This window comes from Centropristis striata, chromosome 19, assembly GCF_030273125.1.
Source record: "Centropristis striata isolate RG_2023a ecotype Rhode Island chromosome 19, C.striata_1.0, whole genome shotgun sequence".
NCBI lineage: Eukaryota > Metazoa > Chordata > Actinopteri > Perciformes > Serranidae > Centropristis > Centropristis striata.
Genome location: NC_081535.1, coordinates 35,401,856 through 35,426,855, shown reverse-complemented (window position 1 = coordinate 35,426,855; position 25,000 = coordinate 35,401,856). Strand labels below are relative to the sequence as shown.

General features: G+C 35.1%; 2 protein-coding genes across 3 annotated transcripts in view; one reads left to right on the top strand and one right to left on the bottom strand.

Moving 5' to 3' along the window:
- lin54 (lin-54 DREAM MuvB core complex component) overlaps window positions 1-15,742 on the bottom strand; it is a 23,514-nt gene extending 7,772 nt beyond the window's left edge. The window contains exons 1-7 of one of the 2 annotated variants that reach the window (XM_059358668.1): window positions 15,458-15,742; window positions 9,664-10,454; window positions 6,588-6,699; window positions 5,740-5,870; window positions 3,744-3,899; window positions 2,640-2,838; window positions 866-939 (exon numbers count right to left, since the gene is read on the bottom strand). In XM_059358668.1, the coding sequence (XP_059214651.1) occupies window positions 866-939; window positions 2,640-2,838; window positions 3,744-3,899; window positions 5,740-5,870; window positions 6,588-6,699; window positions 9,664-10,425 (1,434 nt within the window). In that variant the 5' untranslated portion in view covers window positions 10,426-10,454; window positions 15,458-15,742. Of the gene's footprint in view, window positions 1-865; window positions 940-2,639; window positions 2,839-3,743; window positions 3,900-5,739; window positions 5,871-6,587; window positions 6,700-9,663; window positions 10,455-13,647; window positions 13,857-15,457 lie in introns of those variants that run through there. The other variant, XM_059358669.1, reaches the window with a different exon arrangement.
- A 3,939-nt stretch (window positions 15,743-19,681) lies between these two features.
- cops4 (COP9 constitutive photomorphogenic homolog subunit 4 (Arabidopsis)) overlaps window positions 19,682-25,000 on the top strand; it is a 9,469-nt gene continuing 4,150 nt past the window's right edge. The window contains exons 1-7 of the mRNA XM_059358048.1: window positions 19,682-19,823; window positions 21,907-21,986; window positions 22,096-22,247; window positions 23,271-23,374; window positions 23,458-23,611; window positions 24,497-24,647; window positions 24,732-24,902. Of these exons, the coding sequence (XP_059214031.1) occupies window positions 19,750-19,823; window positions 21,907-21,986; window positions 22,096-22,247; window positions 23,271-23,374; window positions 23,458-23,611; window positions 24,497-24,647; window positions 24,732-24,902 (886 nt within the window). The 5' untranslated portion in view covers window positions 19,682-19,749. The remainder of the gene's footprint in view (window positions 19,824-21,906; window positions 21,987-22,095; window positions 22,248-23,270; window positions 23,375-23,457; window positions 23,612-24,496; window positions 24,648-24,731; window positions 24,903-25,000) is intronic.

Below are 25,000 nucleotides of genomic sequence, written 5' to 3'. Positions count from 1 at the left end.
AGTTTACTGCAGCGTACTCTTAACTTTAACTCTTATGTTTGACTTGTGCTTTTTATTATGTTATCTATTTTCTTATCCTGCTGTATCTTATTTTATCTTATTTCTATTTTTATTTCTATTTCCCTGTTTTAATTGACTGTTTTTATTGTTTTCAAATATTATATAATTTTGTGTCTTTTTTTGGTAATTTTGTTTCCTTTTTTGGTAATTTTGTGTCATTATTGGTCATTTTGTGTCTTTTTTTGATCACTTTGTGTCTTTTTTTGATCACTTTGTGTCTTTTTTGGTCATTTATGTCTTTTTTGGGGTCTCCTTTAAATCAGGACTAAAAACACTATAGTTTACTGCAGCGTACTCTTAACTTTAACACTTATGTTTTTGACTTGTGCTTTTTATTATTTTATCTATTTTCTTATCCTGCTGTATCTTATTTTATCTTATTTGTATTTTTATTTCTATTTCCCTGTTTTAATTGACCGTTTTTACTGTTTTCAATTGTGTCTTGCTGTTTTAATGTGTATGCAAAGCACTTTGAATTACCTTGTGTTGAATTCTGCTATACTAATAAAGTTGCCTTGCCTTGAATAAACATCAGGGCCCTAAATTAACCCATTGAGGCCTAAAACTTCCTGTAAAACCTCTGGGCGATTTTAAAATCAGCCCCTAAAACCGGAAGTTTTTCTGGAAATTCAACAGAAGTGTCAACTCTTCCTACTAAATAATAGAAATAATATAATTTCAGCCTCTGGAGCAGATAGAAATGAAATTCAAAAGGTATTTGAGAGCTTATACAAATACTACAAAACGACGTATCCACTTTCCAGGCTTCAATGGGTTAAAGCACATAATAAAAAAGCAAAGTTACCTGTTTGATGGTCTGTGCTGGGACGATGGGGACAGACATCCTGACTGCTCCTGTACTGACCACCATGGGTTTAGCTGCAGGACATTAACAAGCATCAGTTACTATAAAAGAGCTTCAACAAGCCATCTATTCATTTGTTTCATGGCATTTATATCTATTACTCTAGTACTGACTTGAATATGCAAGGCATTTGTAAAGAACAGGCATCCATTGACAAGCTTGAACAATAACGGGATAATTCAACACTTTATTTCGGACACAGGGGCGGTCCATATAACAATAGAATAAAACATGATAAAAAAATAAAATAAAATCAACAAGACAGAAACAAAAAGGATAGAGAGACAGACAGATATTCAATATCAAATATTTACATATAGAAATACTTGGAGAACTCTGCCTTCAACTGTCCATTTAATTTTATTTCATTATGATTATTGTTGTTATTTAATTAATTAATTATGTATACTTTCATGATTATTATGATTGTGTATTATTGTTTTATTGTTATTTATTTCCTCTCTATTTTTTTATTTATTTTTATTTTATTTTTTTATATTTAATTTATTCATTAATATGATTTAATTTAATTTAATTATTATTATTATTTATTAATACATTTTGTACACATTAATACATTTATTTTATTTTATTTTTTATTAACTCAAGTATTTGTTTTCCTCCGAGATTACTGTTGGTTATGAGAGGGAGGGATGGGGTTTTATGACTGTATGTTCATTGTTGTGTTCATCGTGCATTACTTTTTGGGAAAAAACTCAATAAATAAAGTTTTCAAATCCAAATCCAAAAAATCAGTAATACTATCAACTGAGTCTTTAATTCATTTGTTGCATGTTTCAATAATCAATCATTAAGATTTAAACAATATTCAAGAAGGCATAGTTAAAGCCCCGATTCCATCACTTTTTCTTTTTACAAAACCCTCTGAACTTCACCAGCTGCCAGCAGGTTTGAAACACATGTTTTTCTTTTAAATAAACTGTAAAATTACAAAATTTGTCAAAAATGTAAAAAAAAATTGAAATTATCTGCATATTTTTTTAAATGTCAAATGGTCCTTGTTAGAATTATGTGTGACGAATGTTTCTGTGAGAAAAAAATAACCAAATCGCAGCTTAAAATTGTGAATTTTTTTCATGTCACCTTTAAAATTTTGCAAAAATAAACCGTCTGCATTAACCAGATAGTGTAAAAAACATTAAATTCTGTGCTCTTCAGCGCAGAGAGTCAGTGTGAGGAAGCATCAACTCCCTCACTAGTTGTTGCTTAAATCCTTTTTTTTTCTTTAACAAAAGTACACAGACTAAAAGATACATTTATTATTTATTTATTGGAAGGTCCCACGCATGGAAATAATCCCACATGTTTGTTTATTTCCCTGTACTGGAGCATGTATGTGACATAAACACGGAATAAAAAGTGAAGACGTGACGCCACTTTTGCGTCTTCTGTTCAGACCGTTATCATGTAAACGGAGCCTGAGACTGGAAATAAAAGTTATTTTTCGGCATAACTCCTGGCTATTGTGATGGTTTTTTTGTTTCCCTGAAGCTCACATTGCAACAGTCAGTCACGTGACGAAAAAATCAGTGAAACGTGGACTGAGCTGCAGGCTTTTTACACAGAGCAGAGAGGAGAGGACAGGAGAGGCTGTTTACACAGACCAGAGAGGAGAGGACAGGAGAGGCTGTTTACACAGAGCAGAGAGGAGAGGACAGGACAGGTGGATAAAACACACCTGTGAGGGAGTTACCTGTCTGGATAGAGCTGGTGCTGGGCCCACTGGGCTGTCCCGTGCTGCTCGCCGTGGTGGCTGTGACCAGCCGGACGTAGTGGAACCTGCTACCTGGAACCTGAATCTGCTGCACGTTGGACTGGGTGGCCAACGGGATGATGGTCTTGAACTGGGAGCCGACTCCTCCCACGGCCACAGACTGCACTGGTTTCATACTCTGAAAATGTCCAGATACAACAGGAGAGCCCTTGAAACTGATGTTTTCTTTAAAAGATTGCCAAAAATTCATCGCTATTGCAGAAAGAAAATGTAAAAAACAGGCATTATCATAGAAATTTGAACTTTCTGACAGTCCTTGAATAGATCCTCTGTTACATTACAAAAGACCAATATATATATATATATTATATATTTCTGATAAAATCACTTTTTCTACAAGTCTCTCAAAAATAAACTATATAAATAAATAAATAAATGATTGTTGTCCTTTAGTTTGGGCACTAAATGTTGTTTTATAAACTTATATTATAACCGACCCAAACAACACAAATGTTATAATTGTCACCAGGGCATTTTATAATTTTTTTCCGTTTTACTTTGTTTAAATAGAGATTCCTGACAGAGTCAAAAAGCCTTGATGCGATAAACAAAAGTTGTGTGCTACTTTTATGCATTTAAAACCTAAAAAGGGTCGGTGGCAACCCTAACACAAGAGGAAGGTTAACTAATATTAAACATATGAAATTAATTTAGAAAATTTACTTAGAAGGCAGCACACCATTTTCATGCCTGTAACTTTTTTTTCTCCGTATAACATTTGAGGTGTACTTCTCACTCACGAGTTTATTTTCATTATTTAATTTTTTATTTATTTTCCGTATTGACAACACGATGGGGATGGGTGGGGGGGAAGAAAATAAGAAAAATGATGCATGTTGAATATCTATGATCAATACTCATTTCTTCAAATAAAAACATGTTTAAAAAAAAAGAAAAAAAAAGAAAAGAAGGCAGAACACCTGTTATTCCATTTTCTTTCTATGATAAACAGTGTATTTTTGGCAAATTTTAGAGAAAACTTTAAACTCCACACTCCATAAAGAGAATAAACAGCGCTGTTACCTGTGAGGAGGTTTGGCTGGTGGCCACCTTGACTGGAGAAGCAGATGTGGACTGTTGGACTGTGAGGATCTGCTGGCCGAGCGCTACATTCACGGGCAGCGCCATGGACTTCTGAGAGGCGCTGGAGGTCGGGGACGCCACCGACACCACGGTAACCTGGAGGAGACGAACAAGACGAGCAAAACATGATCAGTCCAACGACTGAACGCTTGATGATTTTACCATTATTGATGCTGGAGGCATTGTAGAACAGCCACAGCCTGCAGCTTCTGAAAATAATATTAAACTGAGGCCCCGTTTACACCAGGACGATTGCAGGTAAAAACGTCAAAATATTTTATCGGAAGTGCCTTTCGTTTAGACAGTGGCGGCGTTTTTGGGGCTTAAAAACACAAAAATCTTTTTTGTTTTATTGTTTTTCTCATCTGTTTGTTTTCTCATATGTTTTTTTTTTTTTCCTCATGTTTTATTTGTTCCTTATTTATGCTGTGTAACAATGTCTGTTGTGTGTTGAGGGTATAGGTTTGGATATTATTTTGGTTTTCTGAGTGGTGTGAAAGGGACCAGCCCCCCGATTAAGATTGGAAGGTGTCTCGCTTTCTGTAATAAGTTTTTGACTTTGGCAAGCTTGTGTTTCTGTGCATATTATTAGAGCTATTTTGATTTACCCTATGTGAGGAAATATGAGTTGTGGGGGTTGGAGTTTTGTGCATATCCTCTGTAACCTGTTGATTGTGTGTGATAAAAAAATAAAATAAAAAAAAAACAACCCAAAAATCTGAAACCACCCTCCAAAGTGTAAAAGTTAGATCCTCTCCTCCGTAGCGTGTCGTCTACACTGACAAGACACAAAACTCTGATCTGATCTGCTCACGTCACATATGTGTTTACGTCACATACATGCTCCAGGACAGGAAATAAAGAAACGTGGGATTATTTCCATGGTGGGACCTTCAAGCTGCTCTGGCAGCTCTAATAAACTTACAGGAGTCTTTCCACCAAATGTCCAGGATATGTACAGATAGTATTAGTGAACAGAGAAGGATCTGGAATTACCTCCATCACATTCTGGATGCAGCGATTGGTGGGAGGAGCCAGACGGCTGTGAACGAGACCTGGGAGATCTAGTGATGGAGGAGAACTTTGTGGAAGGAGTAGCTGATGAAAATACGTGGTGTGAAAACTTCCACATGCCCAAAGATGCTCTTATGGCTTTAACCCTTGTGCACCCTTTCAGAAAGTACCCCACGTATTACCTTAGGTGCAAAAATTGTTCACCTCTTAAAAAGTGCTAAAAATATTATATATGAATTTTTTTTTTTCACTTTCAATGCATTAAATCTTTTGACCAACTTCAGTCCTGATCATAACTATACAATTTACATGTATTTCTTGAATAATTTTAACCCTTTAATTCCCTTTTAGAAATGTAAATCCACATTTTTTTAAATGAAAAAAAACACAAAATATGAAATATTTTCCATATACTAAGTGCAAACTGGATTTTTTGGGGGGGGGATTATTAGACCCTTGGATGCATCAATAATTAACAACAACATTGATTTAAATGCATTATTAATTTTTGAGCAGTGTGAGTTTATAAATAAATACCCCACGTATTACCTTAGGTGCAAAAAATGTTCACCTCTTAAAAAGTGCTATAAAAATATTTATAGCACATTATATTTTATAACTTTGTGGAAGGAGTAGCTGATGAAAATACGTGGTGTGAAAACTTCCGCATGCCCAAAGATGCTCTTATGGCTTTAAGTGATGCCGCCTGGCTGCATACAATCACATTCACACACTTTTGCGTCACCGTATGCAGCAGATTTCCTCCTGAAAACGCTCGTCTAAACGAGGAATAAAAAGTGAAGACGAGACGCCACTTTTGCGTCTTCTGTTCAGACCGTCCTCGTGTGAACGGAGCCTAAGAATAAGTGGGACACATTGGAGAAAAAAAGAGAAAGTTGAGGAAATACTGTGTAGGATTTACCTTACTGGGAGTCTTGAGGGGTGAAATAGCAATCTTTTTGCCGGAGATACTCTGTAAGGTGGTGTTGTGGGGCTCAGACAGAGTGATGGTCCTCGGAGGCATCACCTGGGAACTCTGCGTCAGGGCCCGTCCTGTTAACACCAAGGTTATTATAGTTAACGAAAACTAACGAAATAACCAAAACTAGAATTGAAAAAACATTTTCGTTAACTGAAATAAAAATAAAAACTGGAGTTTTTAAAAAAACGATAACTAACTGAAACTGTATTGCGTGGTTACAAAACTAACTAAAACTAACTAAAATTATAGTGGAAATGTCCTTAGTTTTCGTTTTTGTCAACTTTTTTCATTCATATTTCAGTGTTTCTATTTGAACATGCAACACATGGTGAATATGTTTACTGAGACTGGGATGTTTACACTAGAACCAAAATACAAAACACCCAGAACTGTCAGAGTTAATAACCTTATTGGGGCTGAGATGATAAACCAAAGGAAATAAAGGAAACATTTATTATGATCTATTTGAATCTCGCACCCAACAAATACCCCATTACAAAAAAACTAAAACTAACACTAAAACTAATAAAAACTAAACTAAAACTAAGCATTTTCAAAAAATAAAAAATAAACTAAAACTAGAAAAGTCACTCTAAAAACTAACTAAAACTAACTGAATTTGAAAACAAAAATTCACAACGGAATTAAAACTAAAACTAATGAAAAATCAAAAACTATTATAACCTTGGTTAACACACGGTACAAGAATTTTAAAAAACATGGTGGCTTCATTATAGATCTTTTTAGGACAAACAAAAAAACACAAACAAAAATGCAAATCAACCCACCTGCAATAACAGGAGACACTGATGTCTGAGGACTGAGACCTTTGCTGTTAACAGTTTTTGTGATGATGAACTTGATTGGTGCAGCTGAGGATGTTGGGGTTTTCTTCGCAATCTGTGGAGATATTCAGAAAGTTTCAATATACAATATATATATTGAATATTTGAAATATTCAGATATTCCAGCATTTTATTCACACATTCAACTTAGCATCAAGGTTATAATAGTTTTGGATTTTTCATCAGTTTTAGTTTTATTTTCGTTGGCATTTTTTGTTTTTAAATTCAGTTAGTTTTTATTAATTTTCAGAGTGATTTTGCTAGTTTTAATTAGTTTTTATTTTTTGGAAAATGCTTAGTTTTAGTTTAGTTTTTATTAGTTTTAGTTTTTTTGTAATGGGGTATTTGTTGGGTTTTAGAATCAGAAAGGTCACGATAAATTTGCTTTTATTTCCTTTGTCTGATCCATCGCAGCCCCAATAAGTTTATTAAATCATAAAACCAGATAGATGAAATAGATTTCATATCAACCAAAAAGGTTTACGTATGAAAAAAGTTGTCAAAGACGAAAACTAAGGACATTTTCACTATAATTTTAGTTAGTTTTAGTTAGTTTTGTAACCACACAATACAGTTTCAGTTAGTTATCGTTTTTTTAAAAACTCTCATTTTTATTTTTATTTCAGTTAACGAAAATGTTTTTTCAATTCTAGTTTTCGTTATTTCGTTTACTATAATAACCTTGCTAAGCATCCTGTGAAACATTCCTATTTGCAAGGGATGCATAGTTTAGTCTTAAATTTCTATGAGTATCGGTAACGCTTTATATTAAGGTCCTTTTAATAACCATTAATTAACAAGTAATAAGGCCCTTGTAAGTCCTTACAAGATGCTTATTAACATTATTGTGTGTTTATAAGCTTATATAAGTGTTAATAATGGCATTACAAACACCCATGACCCACCCGTTATGTCTTTGCCATGAAAAGAAAATTAACCTTAACCAAACTTTAAGAAATATAACAATAATATTAAAAATGGAATAAAAATAATAAGTAAAATACATTTTTTAATTGTATTGAATTATAAAGGAAAATAACATGATTTACAGTAAAAAGAAGGTAAATTATGATACCTTAGGATAAAAGAGAAAAGAAAAAAATAAGGTTAAAAAAAAGACCTTTAAGTTTTAGTTAAGTTTAAGTTAAAAAAGGAGGCAGACAAGGTAGAAACTGACTAAAATAAATAAATGACTTTTTAAACATTTCAGTCTTTTTTATTAGACGAACATATTTAGTCAAACTTTTTGGTAACGCTTTATATTAAGGTCCTTGTAATAACCATTAATTAACAAGTAATAAGGCCCTTGTAAGTCCTTACAAGATGCTTATTAACATTATTGTGTGTTTATAAGCTTATATAAGTGTTAATAATGGCATTACAAACACCCATGACCCACCCATTATGTCTTTGCCATGCCTTTATTAATCTTATTTTGTTTGCTTATTGATATTAAAATATACTTTATTGCTCATCTATTATAAGTTAACTATGCTTTTTGCAACTACCGGATCTAAAACGAGAACAATGCCTTATTACTTGTTAATTAATGGTTATTAAGGACCTTATTATAAAGCGTTACCTGAGTATCTTCTAGCTTGCTTTATTGTCTTTTCTTATCTTGACTTACAATCACTTAAATCGGTAATTTCCACTCGAGGTGCCAGATACGTTTGGTGGTTCTTTACTTAGTTCTTGATTTATTTCCTCAATTGCACATTTAAAATAAATTAAATAAAAAAATAAAAAATATGCAGGTGAGGTAGAAAACCACTACAGGCTTATCTACAAAACCTCTACAGAGTAGAGATGAAAAAAATAGATATATACACGTACATATAAATAAAAATCTAAAATAAGAAATACCAAAGCAAGTATTAAAATGCATATCTTTTAAATGTCTAATGACAATGGAACTTGTGATTTAACTGTTGATAAATAACACTAATTTGAAAAAACAAAACAACAAAAAAAAAATGATATATCACTATTTAGATCTATGAATAATTTTGTTCGCTTGTAAATAATTTTGTGCTCTAGTGAACTACTTATAGAAATGCATGGTGAGGACATGTTATGGTAAACAACATTATGCAGTTATATAATTATTATATCAGTGGCATTAAACAGTCCTAAAATGGCCATAATAATATCGTTTATCAAAAGTTTCACCACAAACAAAGGCAACAACCAAATCTTTTGGTTCTAACATCTCACATGTGAGGATTTGCAGCTTGAATGTTATAAGGAACTGGTTTTATTATCTATTTTCTAAACCAAATTATGAGTTGATCATTTGAGAAAGTCATTGATTGATTGATTGATACTGTGTGCTGTCTTCAAATAAGGAGGAACCAGGGTGACTTGAGTATATATTAAGAGCATCCGACCTAATAAAAGAGTTTAATTCTAAGGCTACATTCACCCTGCAGCCCTTAATAGTCTAGACGGATTTCAGAATAAAGGCCTTCTGTAAGAAACGAGGAGCATTTATGGACAAGTACAAGTCAGGAACCGGCCTACTTTACATATCTCAAGGGTGCTGAGTCCAAAAAAAAAGGTTCCCAAGCGAAATTTTGAGTTTTTGACCTTCTAATTTGTATATCAAATGGCCAATTGCCCATCTTGCTCAGTCGTTGGACCATTTCCCCTTAGTTTTTTTGTAAGTAGGCAATCAAGATGAGGAAATTAAGTTTCTGGATCTATAGTCTAGAGTCAGAGCAAGGATATAGTGGAGGCTCAGTGTCTTTTTTTATGTATATATATGTATGCAAAATACCAACTGGAACATTTAAAAGTGATATTGATTGAATATTTATGTCGGCCTTAAAAAAAACACACAAATAATGCTTAATTTCACCTTAAAAGTTGGTATTTTGCACATATATAGATATATATATATATATATTAGTAGTGTTTAATTGAACAATAATGAGTGAGTCCCAATAATTTTTGTCCAATTACATCAACACCAACTTGTTTAATGATTGCAACATAAAAACAAAAGTATCCGTGTTACCTGTACGGCCGTCTTCAGCTGCTGGGCCTGTAACGTGGTCACCTGGTTGCCAGCGCTCCCCATCACCGGTTTGAGCTCCGACCTCCCTCCGATCGTCACCACTTTAAACTGTGGAGCTTGGGATTTGATGTCTCCTGAAAGCTGAGAAACGCCAGGCTTGCCACCTGTGTGTGGTAACTGCAGCACTATAGGTTGCCCTGACTTTCCTATCGCTGTGACCAAAAGTTTCTGTCCTTCCTGTTTGATGACCTGGGGTTGAGTACCTGCTGACTTTGCTGCCTCTGAGGCTTGAGATGAGGCCACCTTGTTGAGAATGATCTGGTGGTTTGCAGCCGAGATGGTGAACGGAGCCGTGAGCTTCTGTAAGCCACTGGTAGAGATACTAGTCCCGGTCAGGCTGTCCGTGGTCCTGGTGGTGGCTATAGAAGTAGACATGGCTGGTTTAAGGGTGAGAAGGGATGTTGACGTGCTGGAGATGGAGATGGGAAGCTGACTTCCAGAGCTGATGCTGAGCGTGCCGTCTGCACCGGTGGAGGTGGTGAGAACCTGAGTGTGTTCTGTTGGAGTTGCATCTGAACAGTGGCTCAAGTTTTCTGAAGCTATTATGGGCGTGTCTGTTTCCATGGGGACCGGCATGTCCTCGCTGGGCTCTGATTGGACCGTGGCGCCGCCGGGCTGCGAGTGAGGGATGTCCTCTATGGCCTCAGTGTCCATGATCTCATCAGGAAGGAGGCTGTTGAGCTCTGGTGACACCACGTCCATGCTTGCAAAGTCTATGCTCTCTGTTAACCCTGGAAGAAAAAATAACATTATATATATAAATTATAATAATTACGTTACCAACTGAACACACTTAGTAAGTACACTACCGGTCAAAAGTTTTAGAACACCCCAGTTTTTCCATTTTTTATTGAAATTCAAGCAGTTCAAGTCAAATGAACAGCTTGAAAGGGTCCAAAGGTAAGTGGTGAACTGCCAGAGGTAAATAAAAAAAGGTAAGCTTAACCAAAACTGAAAGATAATGTACATTTCAGAATTATACAAGTAGGCCTTTTTCAGGGAACAAGAAATGGGTTAACAACTTAACTCTATGGAGTCTTGGGCTATTTTGTCCATTTTTTTTATTCTTTTCATGTCTTTGAAAGTCATTTTGTGTCTTTTTTTAGTCATTTTGTGTCTTTTTTTAGTCATTTTGTGTCTTTTGGTGTCATTTTTTGGTCATTTTGTGTCTTTTTTTTGTCATTTTGTGTCTTATTTTAGTAATTTTGTGTCTTTTTTTGTCATTTTGTGTCTTTTTTTAGTCATTTTGTGTCTTTTGGTGTCTTTTTTTGGTCATTTTGTGTCTTTTTTTAGTCATTTTGTGTCTTTTTTTAGTCATTTTGTGTCTTTTTTTAGTCCTTTAGTCCAACATAAAATGTGATTTTGACTCTTTTTTTTCATTTTCAAAACACTATCATGCTCAATAAAGAATTTTAAATGTTGCAAATGTGCATTAATTTCAGAGTAGACTGAGACATTAAACTGCATCATTTTCAATTAAATTCTGGAAAAGTTGGTGTGTTCTAAAACTTTTGACCAGTAGTGTATGTCGGAAGCTTTTTTTTATAAGACAGAATATTTTGCATGCACAATATCACAGACAATATGTTGATTATACATATATTAGTGGTGCATGATTTGGAAAAAATATCAAATTGCTAATTATATTTTACTAATATGATTCACAATATTGCAGGGAATGATCATTTTTTGTATCATTAGTCCCATTTTTACAAAGAAATACACTAAAATGATCATGGTGTGATTTGGTTTGTAGAATACAATTTGCAGGCTGGAACATCTTGAAACAATAATAATAATAATTTACAAATAATTGTGCAGCCCTAACCTATTCGCAACATCACCAAGACTAACCTCAACCATTAACCAGTTTACATTTTTATGATCCATACCACTGAAATGGTGTTGGCATTGTTTATATCTTGGATTTGTACCTTTTATATTTGCACTCTTCCCACTTTGTATTGAAACTGCTGCCCATCAGATTTCCCTTTTTATTTTTTCTCATTAGTTTAATCATCATGCACTCTACTGCATTAAACACAATTAACAATTGAAGAACATAAAGCTTTCATTTATTGTGTATTGGTCTACATAATTAATTTGTTAATATAGCTGGACAATAATGCAGTCTGCTTGCAGAAAGCTTTGCAAGAGAAATAAAAAAACAAGCAAGGCAGTTAAAGCTACAGAGGTAGCTGCAGAAAAACGCCTGGTGTGATGACTTTTTATGCAGGTATCTTATCAATTATCATAAATAACCTTTTTTTTTTTTACACAGCCTGTAGCGTTGCATCATGTATTATTTGCAATACTTTAGAAAACTCATAATCACAGTATTAACCCTTGTGTGGTGTTCGGGTCTGTGGGACCCGTTTTCATTTTTTATTAAAAGAAAAATGATACAATTAATTAATTTTTCAAACTGAGACTCACTGACTTTGGCTCATTTTCTGTGAAGAACATATATCAGAATACATATTTAATGACCACACACCATACACCCCCCCCCTACACATTTCTATTCCATATAAGATGTTATATGGGCTAATAGAAGTGTGGAAATTGATGATCAGTCTGTCTTGACTGATATGTTTACTCTGTGTTCATGTGTTCAGCTTGTGTTGTGCATCATCTGTTCAGTATTTTAACATAAAAGTGTTTGATTGTGAGGCATTAAAAGCCACAAAAGGCAACGGGTCCATCAGACCCACAAACACTGGCTGAGTAACAACAATATGAACATTACACAAATAATAAGTTATAAATGTGACCAAACAAAGGTAAAGGGCAAATATTAACCATATATATTGTTTATACTGCTTGTAATTGGGATAAGGTAAACATCTGTTCAGTATTTTAACATAAAAGTGTTTGATTGTGAGGCATTAAAAGCCACAAAATGCGACGGGTCCATCTGACCCACAAACACTGGCTGAGTAACAACAATATGAACATCACACAAGGGTTAAGAGAACAAAAGAACATTTTGTCTTTGCAATTAAAAAAATATATCCGCAATATATAATGGCCAAGTGCCATCCCTGCTCTCTAAACATCAGCAGCACACATTGAAATAGCCACACTGGATCACCACTAGTAGACATCTCTTTAACAAGCACCAGTTGATGTTTTTAACGTCATCTATTGGATTAAAAACACGGAAAGCTTTCTAATAAAGCCATTCATGTTTTTATTCTCGTTTTGTCTTTCTAATAAAGTAGTTTGTTAACAGTGTGTGCAGCCAAAGCTTAAATTAAATGCATCACCTGTGATAACTGGATAATAATGCAGTGTGCTTGCAGAAGGCTTTCCAATCAAAATAAACAAACAAGCAAGGCAGTTAAAGCTACAGAGGTAGCTGCATTTACAGCAGAAAAATGCCTGGTGTGATGACTTTTTATGCAGATATCTTTTCAGTTATCATAAATAACGTTGTTGTTTTTTTTTACACAGCCTGTAGCGTTGTATCATGTATTATTTGCAATACTTTAGAAAACTCATAATCACAGTATTAAGAAAACAAAAGAACATTTTGTCTGTGCAATTAAAAAAATATAAATCTAAACATCAGCAGCACACATTGAAATAGCCACACTGGATCACCACTAGTAGACATCTCTTTAACAAGCACCAGTTGATGTTTTTTAACGTCATCTATTGGATGGAAAACACTGAAAGCTTTCTAATAAAGACATTCATGTTTTTATTTTCTCTCTATCTTTCTAATAAAAGAGTTTGTTAACAGTGTGTGCAGCCAAAGCTTAAATGAAATGCATCACCTGTGATAACTGGATAATAATGCAGTGTGCTTGCAGAAGGCTTTCCAATCAAAATAAACAAACAAGCAAGGCAGTTAAAGCTAGCGAGTTAGCCGCATCACAGCAGAAACATGCCCGGTATGATGACTTTTTCTGTAGGTACCTTTTCATTGATCGTATGTAAGACTTGATCAATAGATTTGGTGCGCACGAGTCACGTTTGAATCCCAAGTAATGTTTTGACCCAGCCTGACAGCTGATGCTGGCTCAGCTAGGCCGCAGCGATCATCTCAGGCGGATCTTTGTCCTGCTACTCAACATTAATCCACCGAAACGCACATATGAACCCTTCCCAGCCCATAACCACTCACACACACACACACACACACACACACAGCTGATTGTTTCCACGTCCCTTCGGATGAAAGCAGCCAAAAGAAACAATGCTAAACTGCACTAATTCATGCAAGAAACCACACCGGTAGAAGTGGTCCACGTTGGGGTGCAAAGAGTCCCAAAAAAAGCGACAAGCCTGTTTATCTGGCTGCGTTACTATTTCAGGCCGGAGTTGGATTTCGAAAGATCCGCCATTTTTACCTCGTCATCAACTCTGTTAGCTCTCCGGCTAACACCAAGCTAGTGAGAAAGAAAGAGGGCATTTATAGAATATTATTTACATTGATTGAAGACATGCACCCACAGCAAAACAAGAACATCTAGTACATACACACCAGAGCTGCAGAGAACACTTTCCTGCAGCTGCGTGCTACCAGCAAACTCTTTTCAGCAGACTCTGACAACGTAAACAATGCTAGTTTTCAATAATTCCTCCTGTCACTTGAGACATCCTTGTGGATTAGATCATTTCAGCTCCCACAAATCTATTTAATACAACAGCACCTATAGATTCACCTATCGGCATGTGTAGCCTGAGCTTTGGCTAGTTTCATGACACATTTTAGTCCTATCTTTGACCCAAACAGTCGTGTCTAAATCCACAGAAACGTCAAATGTAACCACTGCCAAGAAATATGAAAACAGTAAAAAATTAACATCTAAATTGTGTTTTCACAGCATGCAAATAAGCAGCAGTTTTTGTGCATAAATCGCCTTACCACCCAATAAAAACAACTCTTCTAGTCCTTTAGTCCAACATAAAATGTGATTTTGAATCTTTTTTTTATTTTCAAAACACTATCATGCTCAATAAAGAATTTTAAATGTTGCAAATGTGCATTAATTTCAGAGTACACTGAGACATTAAACTGCATCATTTTCAATTCAATTCTGGAAAAGTTGGTGTGTTCTAAAACTTTTGACCAGTAGTGTATGTCAGAAGCTTTTTTTTTTTTTTATAAAACAGAATATTTTGCATGCACAATATCACAGACAATATGTTGATTATACATATATTAGTGGTGCATGATTTGGAAAAAATATCAAATTGCTAATTATATTTTACTAATATGATTCACAATATTGCAGGGAATGGTCATTTTTTTATATCATTAGTCCCATTTTCACAATAATAAAAATACACTAAAATGATCATGGTGTGATTGGGTTTGTAGAATACAATTTGCAGGCCGGAACATCTTGAAACAATAATAATAATAATAATAATTTCAATCGCCTTACCACCCAATAAAAACAACTCTCAATGCAGCTAAGTTAGCTTTTACTTTTAGACACAGCAACTTAGCGTCAAATTTGCACAATATGCCAGTGAACTTAGTAGTAAATAGACATTAAAACTTTCTGTCAACACTGTAATGTGTGAGTTCCAGGTGATATCTTCTTCATTAGTCTACCGGCTAGCTAGCTAGCTAGCTAACCCCCAAAGCTAAGCTAAGCTAAGCTAGCACAACATTGTAATCTCAACATTTAAACACATTCTTTTTAAAGTGGGAAGCTTTTCTCCTGGATGCGGTGTAGCGAGCCCCAGAGTGGGTCAACACACCAGTCAGGCTTACCCGATGTTTTTTTTTACGCTGGGCAACGTTTCCAGATAAAATGAGGAAAGGAAAAACAGGCGATTGTTCAAAATACCGCGCCGAGCGCCATTCCTCCCTGACATCTCACCAGCCGGCCACGCCCTCCGCACGCTACGTCACCACTACGTCATTCTTAAAGGTACAGCACAACTTCAACAACAATATCGTCACACTGTTAAAATAATCGCCTTTTTTGTCATTTTTGGTCAAAAGAGGAACATGATTCTGTTAGATGTTTTCTGTTAGATGTTTTATGTCTATCTATCTATCTATCTGGGCAACGTTTCCAGATAAAATGAGGAAAGGAAAAACAGGCGATTGTTCAAAATACCGCGCCGAGCGCCATTCCTCCCTGACATCTCACCAGCCGGCCACGCCCTCCGCACGCTACGTCACCACTACGTCAGTCTTAAAGGTACAGCACAACTTCAACAACAATATTTGCCTAAGTCATATTTGAGCATTTCGGAAAACAAGAAAAAAAACAATACATACATCACACTGGTCTTTTTTTGGAACGAACAGAGTACTTCTGCTCACTGAACGCTATTCTGAAAATATGAACAGGTTCACTGCAAAAACTCAAAATGTAACCAAGAATACTGATCTTATATCTTGTCAAAATGTCTTATTTCTAGTCAAAACAAATCTCTTTACAAGTCTCTCTTTAAAAGTGCTTTGCTAGCGTTTACATCACTTCATCATACCTTGTTGCAGAAATGTGATTAAAAGTAAAAACACACTTCTCCTAATCCCTTTGATTGACTGAAAGTACATTTATTGTCTAGAAAGTTGAAGAAACATGAACTACCTTAGGCAGATATCACAATTTGGCCAAAAAATGACTTAGGCAATTATGCTATGAGGCTAACGATATCGTCACACTGTTAAAATAATCGCCTTTTTTGTCATTTTTGGTCAAAATTGTTTTTTTGCCACCTATGGAAAAATCGCCTACATCCTCAGTTGATCAGATCATGATTTTACCCCTTTAAGATCATCCTTCTTCTGACAATTTGCCACATTCATAGGTATTAGATAAGAACCCAGCAAAGAAGAGGTAGAGGGAGATTTTTTAGTTATCAGTTTAGTTTATCAGGGGAGTTTTATTATCCATCCTATTTGAGATTAAACATGACATTTTATCCCTGTTTTTTGTTCATTCTGTTCATTTATGGATGAAAAGGGTATTGAAATCCTCACATCAAATCGTTACAAAAATAAGCTTAAAATCACACTATTTATTGCAGATAATTATTGGGCTGTTACTCAAATGGGAAATTAAAAGAACAAACGATACTGTGAAGCAGCAACATAAGTGTTGAATGAGCATTACTACGTTTCTTTCTAATGTTGAGCTTGGAAGCTTTAAGGACGGTTACGGTGACAAGCATAGTTTAAACTTTTTTAATATGATGATGTGCTCAGCACTAGTTATTGTCACACTGTTAAAATAAACGCCCAAGTCATTTTTTGTCAAAATTGTTGTTTTTTGGCCTAAATCATCTCCTCATGACGCCGGCCACCTATGGTAAAATCACCTACATCCTCAGTTGATCAGATCATGATTTTACCCCTTTAAGATCATCACTTCTTTGACAATTTGCCACATTCATAGGCATCAGATAAGAACCCAGCAAAGAAGAGCTAGAGGGAGATTGGTTAGTTATCAGTTTAGTTTATCAGTGTTTTATTGTTGACACTAATATTGCTAACACTTTTTTTGAAGGTGTCTACATAAGAGTGACATGAGCGTGTCATAAACATGACATGGGATGTGTCATGAACATTACACACAAACATAATCATTGTATCAAAATCATATTGTCTGACTTAATATAAATGCATAGAGAGAGATGTTACACTCAAGGTTTGACCTTTGATAGTGACCTGAGACAGACAACAGAGGAGCAGAAATCAAGCATAAAATCATTTACCAATATAGAAAATGATCAATTATTTTAACAGAAGTAACATTAATGCTCATGATACTTGTCATGTCATGTTTCTGACAGGCTTGTGTGACTCTTATGTAGACACCTTCAAAATAAAGTGTTACCATATCTTGCTTAAGTCACAAAGGCATGTTCAAAAAATTGCCAAAGTCATTTATTTCTCTTAAGTTACATAATTTACACACAGTGCTATTACTATGCCAATAGCCATGCTTTGTTACATAATTTTTGAGTGAAAAAAAATGAGTTAGGCGATAAAAGCACAAAATAACACAATTATTATTATTTTCTTTTTTTTTTTGAGGGCAACTTTATTTTTATTTACAGAACAAAAAAAGGTCAAACAACTTAAACAGAAAATAAGGTAAATAATGAAAAAAAAGTAGATATTTACAACACCCGGTGTTGTTAACATTGTAGGAAGAGGGTTATTGTGTGGCCATACTTATATGCTGATATGCAAGTCAGCAGACAGACAGACAGACCAATGGGGGGAATTTTATTTAAATGCTATACATGCGTATGTGTGTGTGTGAGTGTGTGTGTAAGTCTGCGTGTACTTTGTATTTATAAGTTGCAAAGTTCTGTGGAATTGGGATCAATAACACAATTGTATTTATTATTTTATGCATATTTAGGTAAAAGTACAAGTAGACAAGTCTACATAGGGCAAGTCCATAGGACCACCAGTTTTAAGTTTTATTGTCAAGTAGGTTTTCGATATAGGTTTTCACATACAAGTATATACAGCCTCTTCTCCTCCATCTCCTCCGTTTTCTCCTGCTCTACCTCCTTCAGCCTCTCCTCCTGTATCTCCTTGTGTGTTTTTTTATGCACACTGTTCATTGCACCTTATTTGTTTCATGGCACCAGCATTTTTATACTGCATGTTCATATTTATTCTGCTCTGGAATTCTACTTCTTAATACATGCTCCTTCTTTAGACACTTTATCTTTTATTGTATTTTAATATTTTATTGCTTGAAGTATGCCTAGTTGTTCTTTTTATTTAATTGTGTTGTCATTGTCTCTGTGTGTAATGCTGCTGCTACACTGTAATTTCCCAGCTTGGGATAAATAAAGTATATCTATCTATCTATCTATCTATCTATCTATCTATCTATCTATCTATCTATCTATCTATCTATCTATCTATCTATCTATCTATCTATCTATCTATCTATCTATCTATCTATCTATCTATCTATCTATCTGTTCTTTTCTTTGTGTTGTTGTTTCTTTTCCTTGTGTTGTTGTTTCTTTTCCTTTCATATTTATATGTGCGTGTGTTTGGGTATGTATCCAAATGTGGGCGCGTGTATGTATGTATGTATGTATGTATGTATAATTTCTCTGTATAGGTAAATTATATTTATGTTTTTGTAATACATGACATGTTTAGACAAGGATGTTAACTTGTCATATTTAAGGAGAGGGGGTGGGAGTTTATACGTTTTACTTCTTCTCACTCCTTTTCGAATATGTATTCTGTCATGTTAAATGTTTTGTCTGACTCTTTTTTTATTTATTATTATTTGTTTTTCATATTCGAAATAAACTTAAATAAAAAAAATCAAAAATCAAAATCTATCTATCTATCTATCTATCTATCTATCTATCTATCTATCTATCTATCTATCTATCTATCTATCTATCTATCTATCTATCTATCTATCTATCTTCTGCATCTCTACTATCTCTCACCTGACAAAAATATATGTGTATATGGTGTAATAATCATCAATTTTGATGATACTGTTATAGAGGAAATAACTTAGTTTCACAATTATCATGAGTATGTATAAAATCACATATCTATGGCTGGAGGACCCACTTTATTTTTTATTGTATTTTAATATTTTATTGCTTGAAGTATGCCTAGGTTGTTCTTTTTATTTAATTGTGTTGTTATTGTCTCTGTGTGTAATGCTGCTGCTACACTGTAATTTCCCAACTTGGAATAAATAAAGTCTATCTATCTATCTATCTATCTATCTATCTATCTATCTATCTATCTATCTATCTATCTATATCTATCTATCTATCTATCTATCTATCTATCTATCTATCTATCTCTCTATCTATCTATCTATCTGTAAATATATGTGTATATGGTGTAACAATCATCAATTTTGATGATACGGTTATAGAGGAAAAAACTTCGTTTCACAATTATCATTAATATGGATGAATAGAATCCATAATCCCATATCTGTGGCTGGAGGACCCATAGATATCTCCGGGAGGACCGGAAGGCTCGCGCCGCTCCGCTCTTGTCACCGGAAGCCGCTGTTGTTGACTCTTCGACAGGCTACAATGGCGGCTGACTTGAGGCAGGAGCTGGCTCAGCTGATGAATTCAACTGGCTCTCACAAAGATCTTGCTGCCAAGTATGTATCCCTATTCATATGAAATATATTACCTGCTAACAGCCGCCATGAGCTTCTTTATCTTCCACATTTAGAAAATAAGCGCAACTGTTCGCTAGCAATGAGATGGAGCCGGCTAGGCTAACGTTAGCTGCCTAGCTAAATTAGCCATACTTTCAGCTAGCTAGCTAGATAAACGTCAAATGTTTGTAGCTGTCCATCAGAGTTTTTTTATTTTACAGATTCTCCTTTAAACTTCACTTTAACGCCATGTTCATGCTACATAAAAGCGGCGAGTCTAACACTGATGTTACCGTTATAATGTAGTATAATAGCACCCAACAGCTAATGTTTATTTGCTACACAGTCAACATATCGTCACCCTGTTTTTTTTTTTCCAAGTTTAGATAGATAGATGGATAGATAGATAGATAGATATACTTTATTTATCCCAAGCTGGGAAATTACAGTGTAGCAGCAGCATTACACACAGAGACAATAACAACACAATTAAATAAAAAGAACAACCTAGGCATACTTCAAGCAATAAAATATTAAAATACAATAAAATATAAAGTGTCTAAAGAAGGAGGAGAATAGAATTCCAGTGCAGAATAAATATGAATATACAGTATAAAAATGTTGGTGCTATGAAACAAATAAGGTGCAATGAACAGTGTGCATAAAAAACACATAAAGTGCATACACGGTATGTAATGAACCAGGTTATTATTTGTTATTTTACAGTGTGATTTTTTTTTTTGTGGTTTTGCAGGAAACACAAAAAACTTCACCAAAAGTGTAACATATGACATTTATTGATCATTGGCTATTGGCATAGTAATAACACTGTGTGTAAATTATGTAACTTAAGAGAAATAAATGACTTAGGCTATTTTTTGAACATGCCTTTGTGACTTAAGCAAGATATGGTAACACTTTATTTTGAAGGTGTCTACATAAGAGTCACACAAGCCTGTCAGAAACATGACATGACAAGTATCATGAGCATTAATGTTACTAATGTTATTAATGTTACTGATGTAAAATCTTTCCTGCCACATGCCATCACACTGTACAATAACAAATAATAGTCTGGTTCATTACATACCGTCGTTATGCACTTTATGTGTTTTTTTATGCACACTGTTCATTGCAGCTTATTGTTTCACGGCACCAACATTTTTATACTGCATATTCATATTTATTCTGCACTGGAATTCTATTCTACTCCTTAATACATACTCCTTTAGACACTTTATTTTTACATTACATTTTATTGTATTTTTATTGTATTTTATTGTATTTTTTGTATTTTATTGCTTGAAGTACGCCTAGGTTGTTCTTTTTATTTAATTGTGTTGTCATTGTCTCTGTGTGTAATGCTGCTGCTACACTGTAATTTCCCAGCTTGGGATAAATAAAGTATATCTATCTATCTATCTATCTATCTATCTATCTATCTATCTATCTATCTACTTCAAAGTGTCATTAATGTTCATGACACGCTCATGTCACTCTTATGTAGACACCTTCAAAGAAAGTGTTACCAATATCAGTGTCAACAATAAAACACTGATAAACTAAACTGATAACGAAACAATCTCCCTCTAGCTCTTCTTTGCTGATTTTACCATAGGTGGCTGGCGTCATGAGGAGATGATTTAGGCAAAAAAACAACCAATTTTGACAAAAAATTACCTGGGCGTTTATTTTAACAGTGTGACAATAACTAGTGCTGAGCACATCATCATATTAAAAAAGTTTAAACTATGCTAGTCACCGTAACCGTCCTTAAAGCTTCCAAGCTCAACATTAGAAAGAAACGTAGTAATGCTCATTCAACACTTATGTTGCTGCCTCACAGTATCGTTTGTTCTTTTAATTTCCCATTTGAGTAACAGCCCAATAGTTATCTGCAATAAATAGTGTGATTTTAAGCTTATTTTTGTAACGATTTGATGTGAGGATTTCAATACCTTTTTTAGCCATAAATGAACAGAACGAACATGTTTAATTTCAAATAGGATGGATAATAAAACTCCCCTAATAAAAATAGTAATACACAAGTGGTGGTTTCTAAATCTGTAAATCTTTTTTTCAGATATCGCCAAATTTTGGAGAAAGCCATTCAGTTTACAGATGCAGAGCAACTGGAATCCTTGAAGGCCTTTGTTGAAGCAAGTATGCTGAGCCTGTATTTCTTCACATCTGCAGTATTTTTCTAAATGCTTGATACGTCTGGATATCAATAGGATATCTTCACTCAATATTTACATCTTTTACTCTACAGTGGTCAATGAAAACGTCAGTCTTGTCATCTCGAGACAACTGCTCACTGATTTCTGTACACACCTGCCCAACCTGCCCGACGCCACAGCCAAAGCAGTGTATCACTTCACCTTGGAAAAGATTCAGCCAAGGGTCATCTCCTTTGAGGAACAGGTAAATGGCACTCACACTCTCTCATACAGCCATGGCCAAAAATATTGGCACCCCTGCACTTCTGCCAGATAATGCACCACTTCTCCCAGACAATTGTTGCAATTACAAATGCTTTGTTATTCACATGTTTATTGCTTTTGTTTGTCCTTCTGGGAGAACGTCCTGTGGACAGATAAGACCAAAGTAAAGGTTTTTGGTAAAGCACATCATTGTACCGTTTACAGAAAATGAAATGAGGCCTTCAAAGAAAAGAACACGGTCCCTATGGACAAACATGGTGGAGGTTCACTGATGTTTTGGGGTTGCTTTGCTGCTTCTGGCATTGGATGTCTTCACTGTGTGTATGGCATCATGAAATCTGAAGACTACCAAAGAATTTAGGGGTGCAATGTAGGGCCCAGTGTCAGAAAGCTGGGTCTCCGTCAGAGGTCAGGGGTCTTCCAGCAGGACAATGACCCAAAGCACACTTCAAAAAACACCCAGAAATGGTTTAAGACAAAGCGCTGGAGGGTTCTGAAGTGGCCAGCAATGAGTCCAGATCTAAATCCCATAGAACACCTATGGGGAGATCTCCAAACAGCAGTTGGGAGAAGGCACCCTTCAAACCTGAGACACCTGGAGCAGTTGGAAAAAGAAGAGTGGTCCAAAATTCCAGTAGAGAGGTGTAAGAAACTCATTGATGGTTACAGGAAGTGATTGATTTCAGTTATTTTTTCCAAAGGGTGTGCTACCAAATATTAAGTTTAGGGTGCCAATAATTTTGTCCAGTCCATTTTGGGAGTTCTGTGTGGACTGATCAGATTTGTTTTTTTTTTCTCTGCTTGTTTCGTGTTGTTCCAATGCAAACAAAAGCAATAAACATGTGAATACCAAAGCATTTGCAATTGCAGCAATTTTCTGGGACAAGTGGTGCATTATCTGACAGAAATGCAGGGGTGCCAATATTTTTGGACATGGCTGTAGCCCTACTGGCCATATTTTTATTTAACTGCATATTTAAATTGTGTTCTTGCTTGTTCTCAGGTAGCCTCAATCAGACAGCACTTAGCAACCATTTATGAAAAGGAGGGAGACTGGAGAAATGCTGCCCAGGTTTTAGTTGGTATTCCCCTAGAAACAGGACAGAAGTAAGTGAGCAGATTTATTTCCTGACCTTTAACATGTGTGATATTTCCAGGTATTAAAATATATATGTTTTTTTCTCCCTGAGGCAGTACAATGTCGACTATAAGTTGGATACGTACCTGAAAATTGCCCGCCTGTACTTAGAGGATGATGATCCAGTGCAGGCAGAGGCCTACATCAACAGAGCGTCATTGCTTCAGAATGAATCCTCCAATGAACAGCTGCAGATTCACTATAAGGTACACAGATTGTGTCTTCACTCATTTTAACTTCTCTATATTTAATGCAAACAGTCTGCTTAACCCTCTGAACCCCAACAACTGGTTTCAGGGTTTTTTATTTTAATCTTTTTACAATTTACTCACTCACTGGCCATGTATTTCACTGCATTATATAATATACTTTATAAAAGTCCTGAAGCTCTGTGAAATCAGCACAATCATGGCTAGAAGTGGGAACAACTCACAAATGACTTTTTTTGTGCAATGTAACACGGTTTTAATGAAAAATCATCACAATTAAACGTTTTTAATAGAATGCTGTTATTCAAAACAGTTGATGAAAAATTATACCTGTTAAGTAAAGTGATTTTGACAGAAATATCACAATTTTAAGGCGTTGTTTTGGTTACTTTTTCTAATGGAACTTTGGTAACCTATGATCTGTTCAAGGACTGTCCGAAAGTTGTTTTTATTTACTGTTTTATTTCTATGATAAACAGTGTAATTTTGGCGATTAAAAACAAACAAAACATACGTATTTATTCTCCTTGGCGTTCAGTCCCAGCTAGGCAAGAATCCTTGGCTTTCTTTTTTACTTTTTTACACTTTTATTTGTCTTTTTTATCTCTAACTCTGTTTTGGATTGAGCTTTTATTATTATTTTATTCTATTTTATTTTATTGTTTTCATTGTTTTTATTTATACCTATTTGTGTATGATTTATTCTATTTTAATAACTGTACAGCATTTTGGTCAACTGAGGTTGTTTTTAAATGTGCTCTATAAATAAACTTTGACTTGACGTGTTGGGTTCAGAAGGTTAAATGAAGCATGATGACGATTTTGCAGTAAATGATTTCTGCAGCTGCATGGATTCAATGTTTCATGTTGTTATACTTCCAGGTGTGCTACGCCAGAGTCCTAGACTTCAGGAGGAAGTTCATTGAAGCTGCACAAAGATATAACGAGCTGTCTTATAAGTCAATAGTCCATGAGACTGAGCGTCTGGAGGCACTGAAACACGCCCTAAACTGTACCATACTGGCCTCTGCAGGTACCATTAAGACTAGCACGCTTCGGTTTACATTTTCAAAGATTAGCTAAATGGCAAACAGACTAAAATGTTGTTTTTTTCTAGGCCAGCAGCGTTCCCGAATGTTGGCCACTCTCTTTAAGGATGAGCGCTGTCAGCAGCTGGCTGCCTACGGTATTCTGGAGAAGATGTACCTTGACCGGATCATCAGAGGGAATCAGCTGCAGGAGTTCGCTGCCATGCTGATGCCTCACCAGAAAGCCACCACAGCGGACGGTGAGTGGAGATGATTGGCTTCACACAGCCTGAGCTGCTGTGTTTTAGAGTCGGCCATCGGGCTCAAGCTTTCTATTCCCACTTGAGTTGGGAGATAT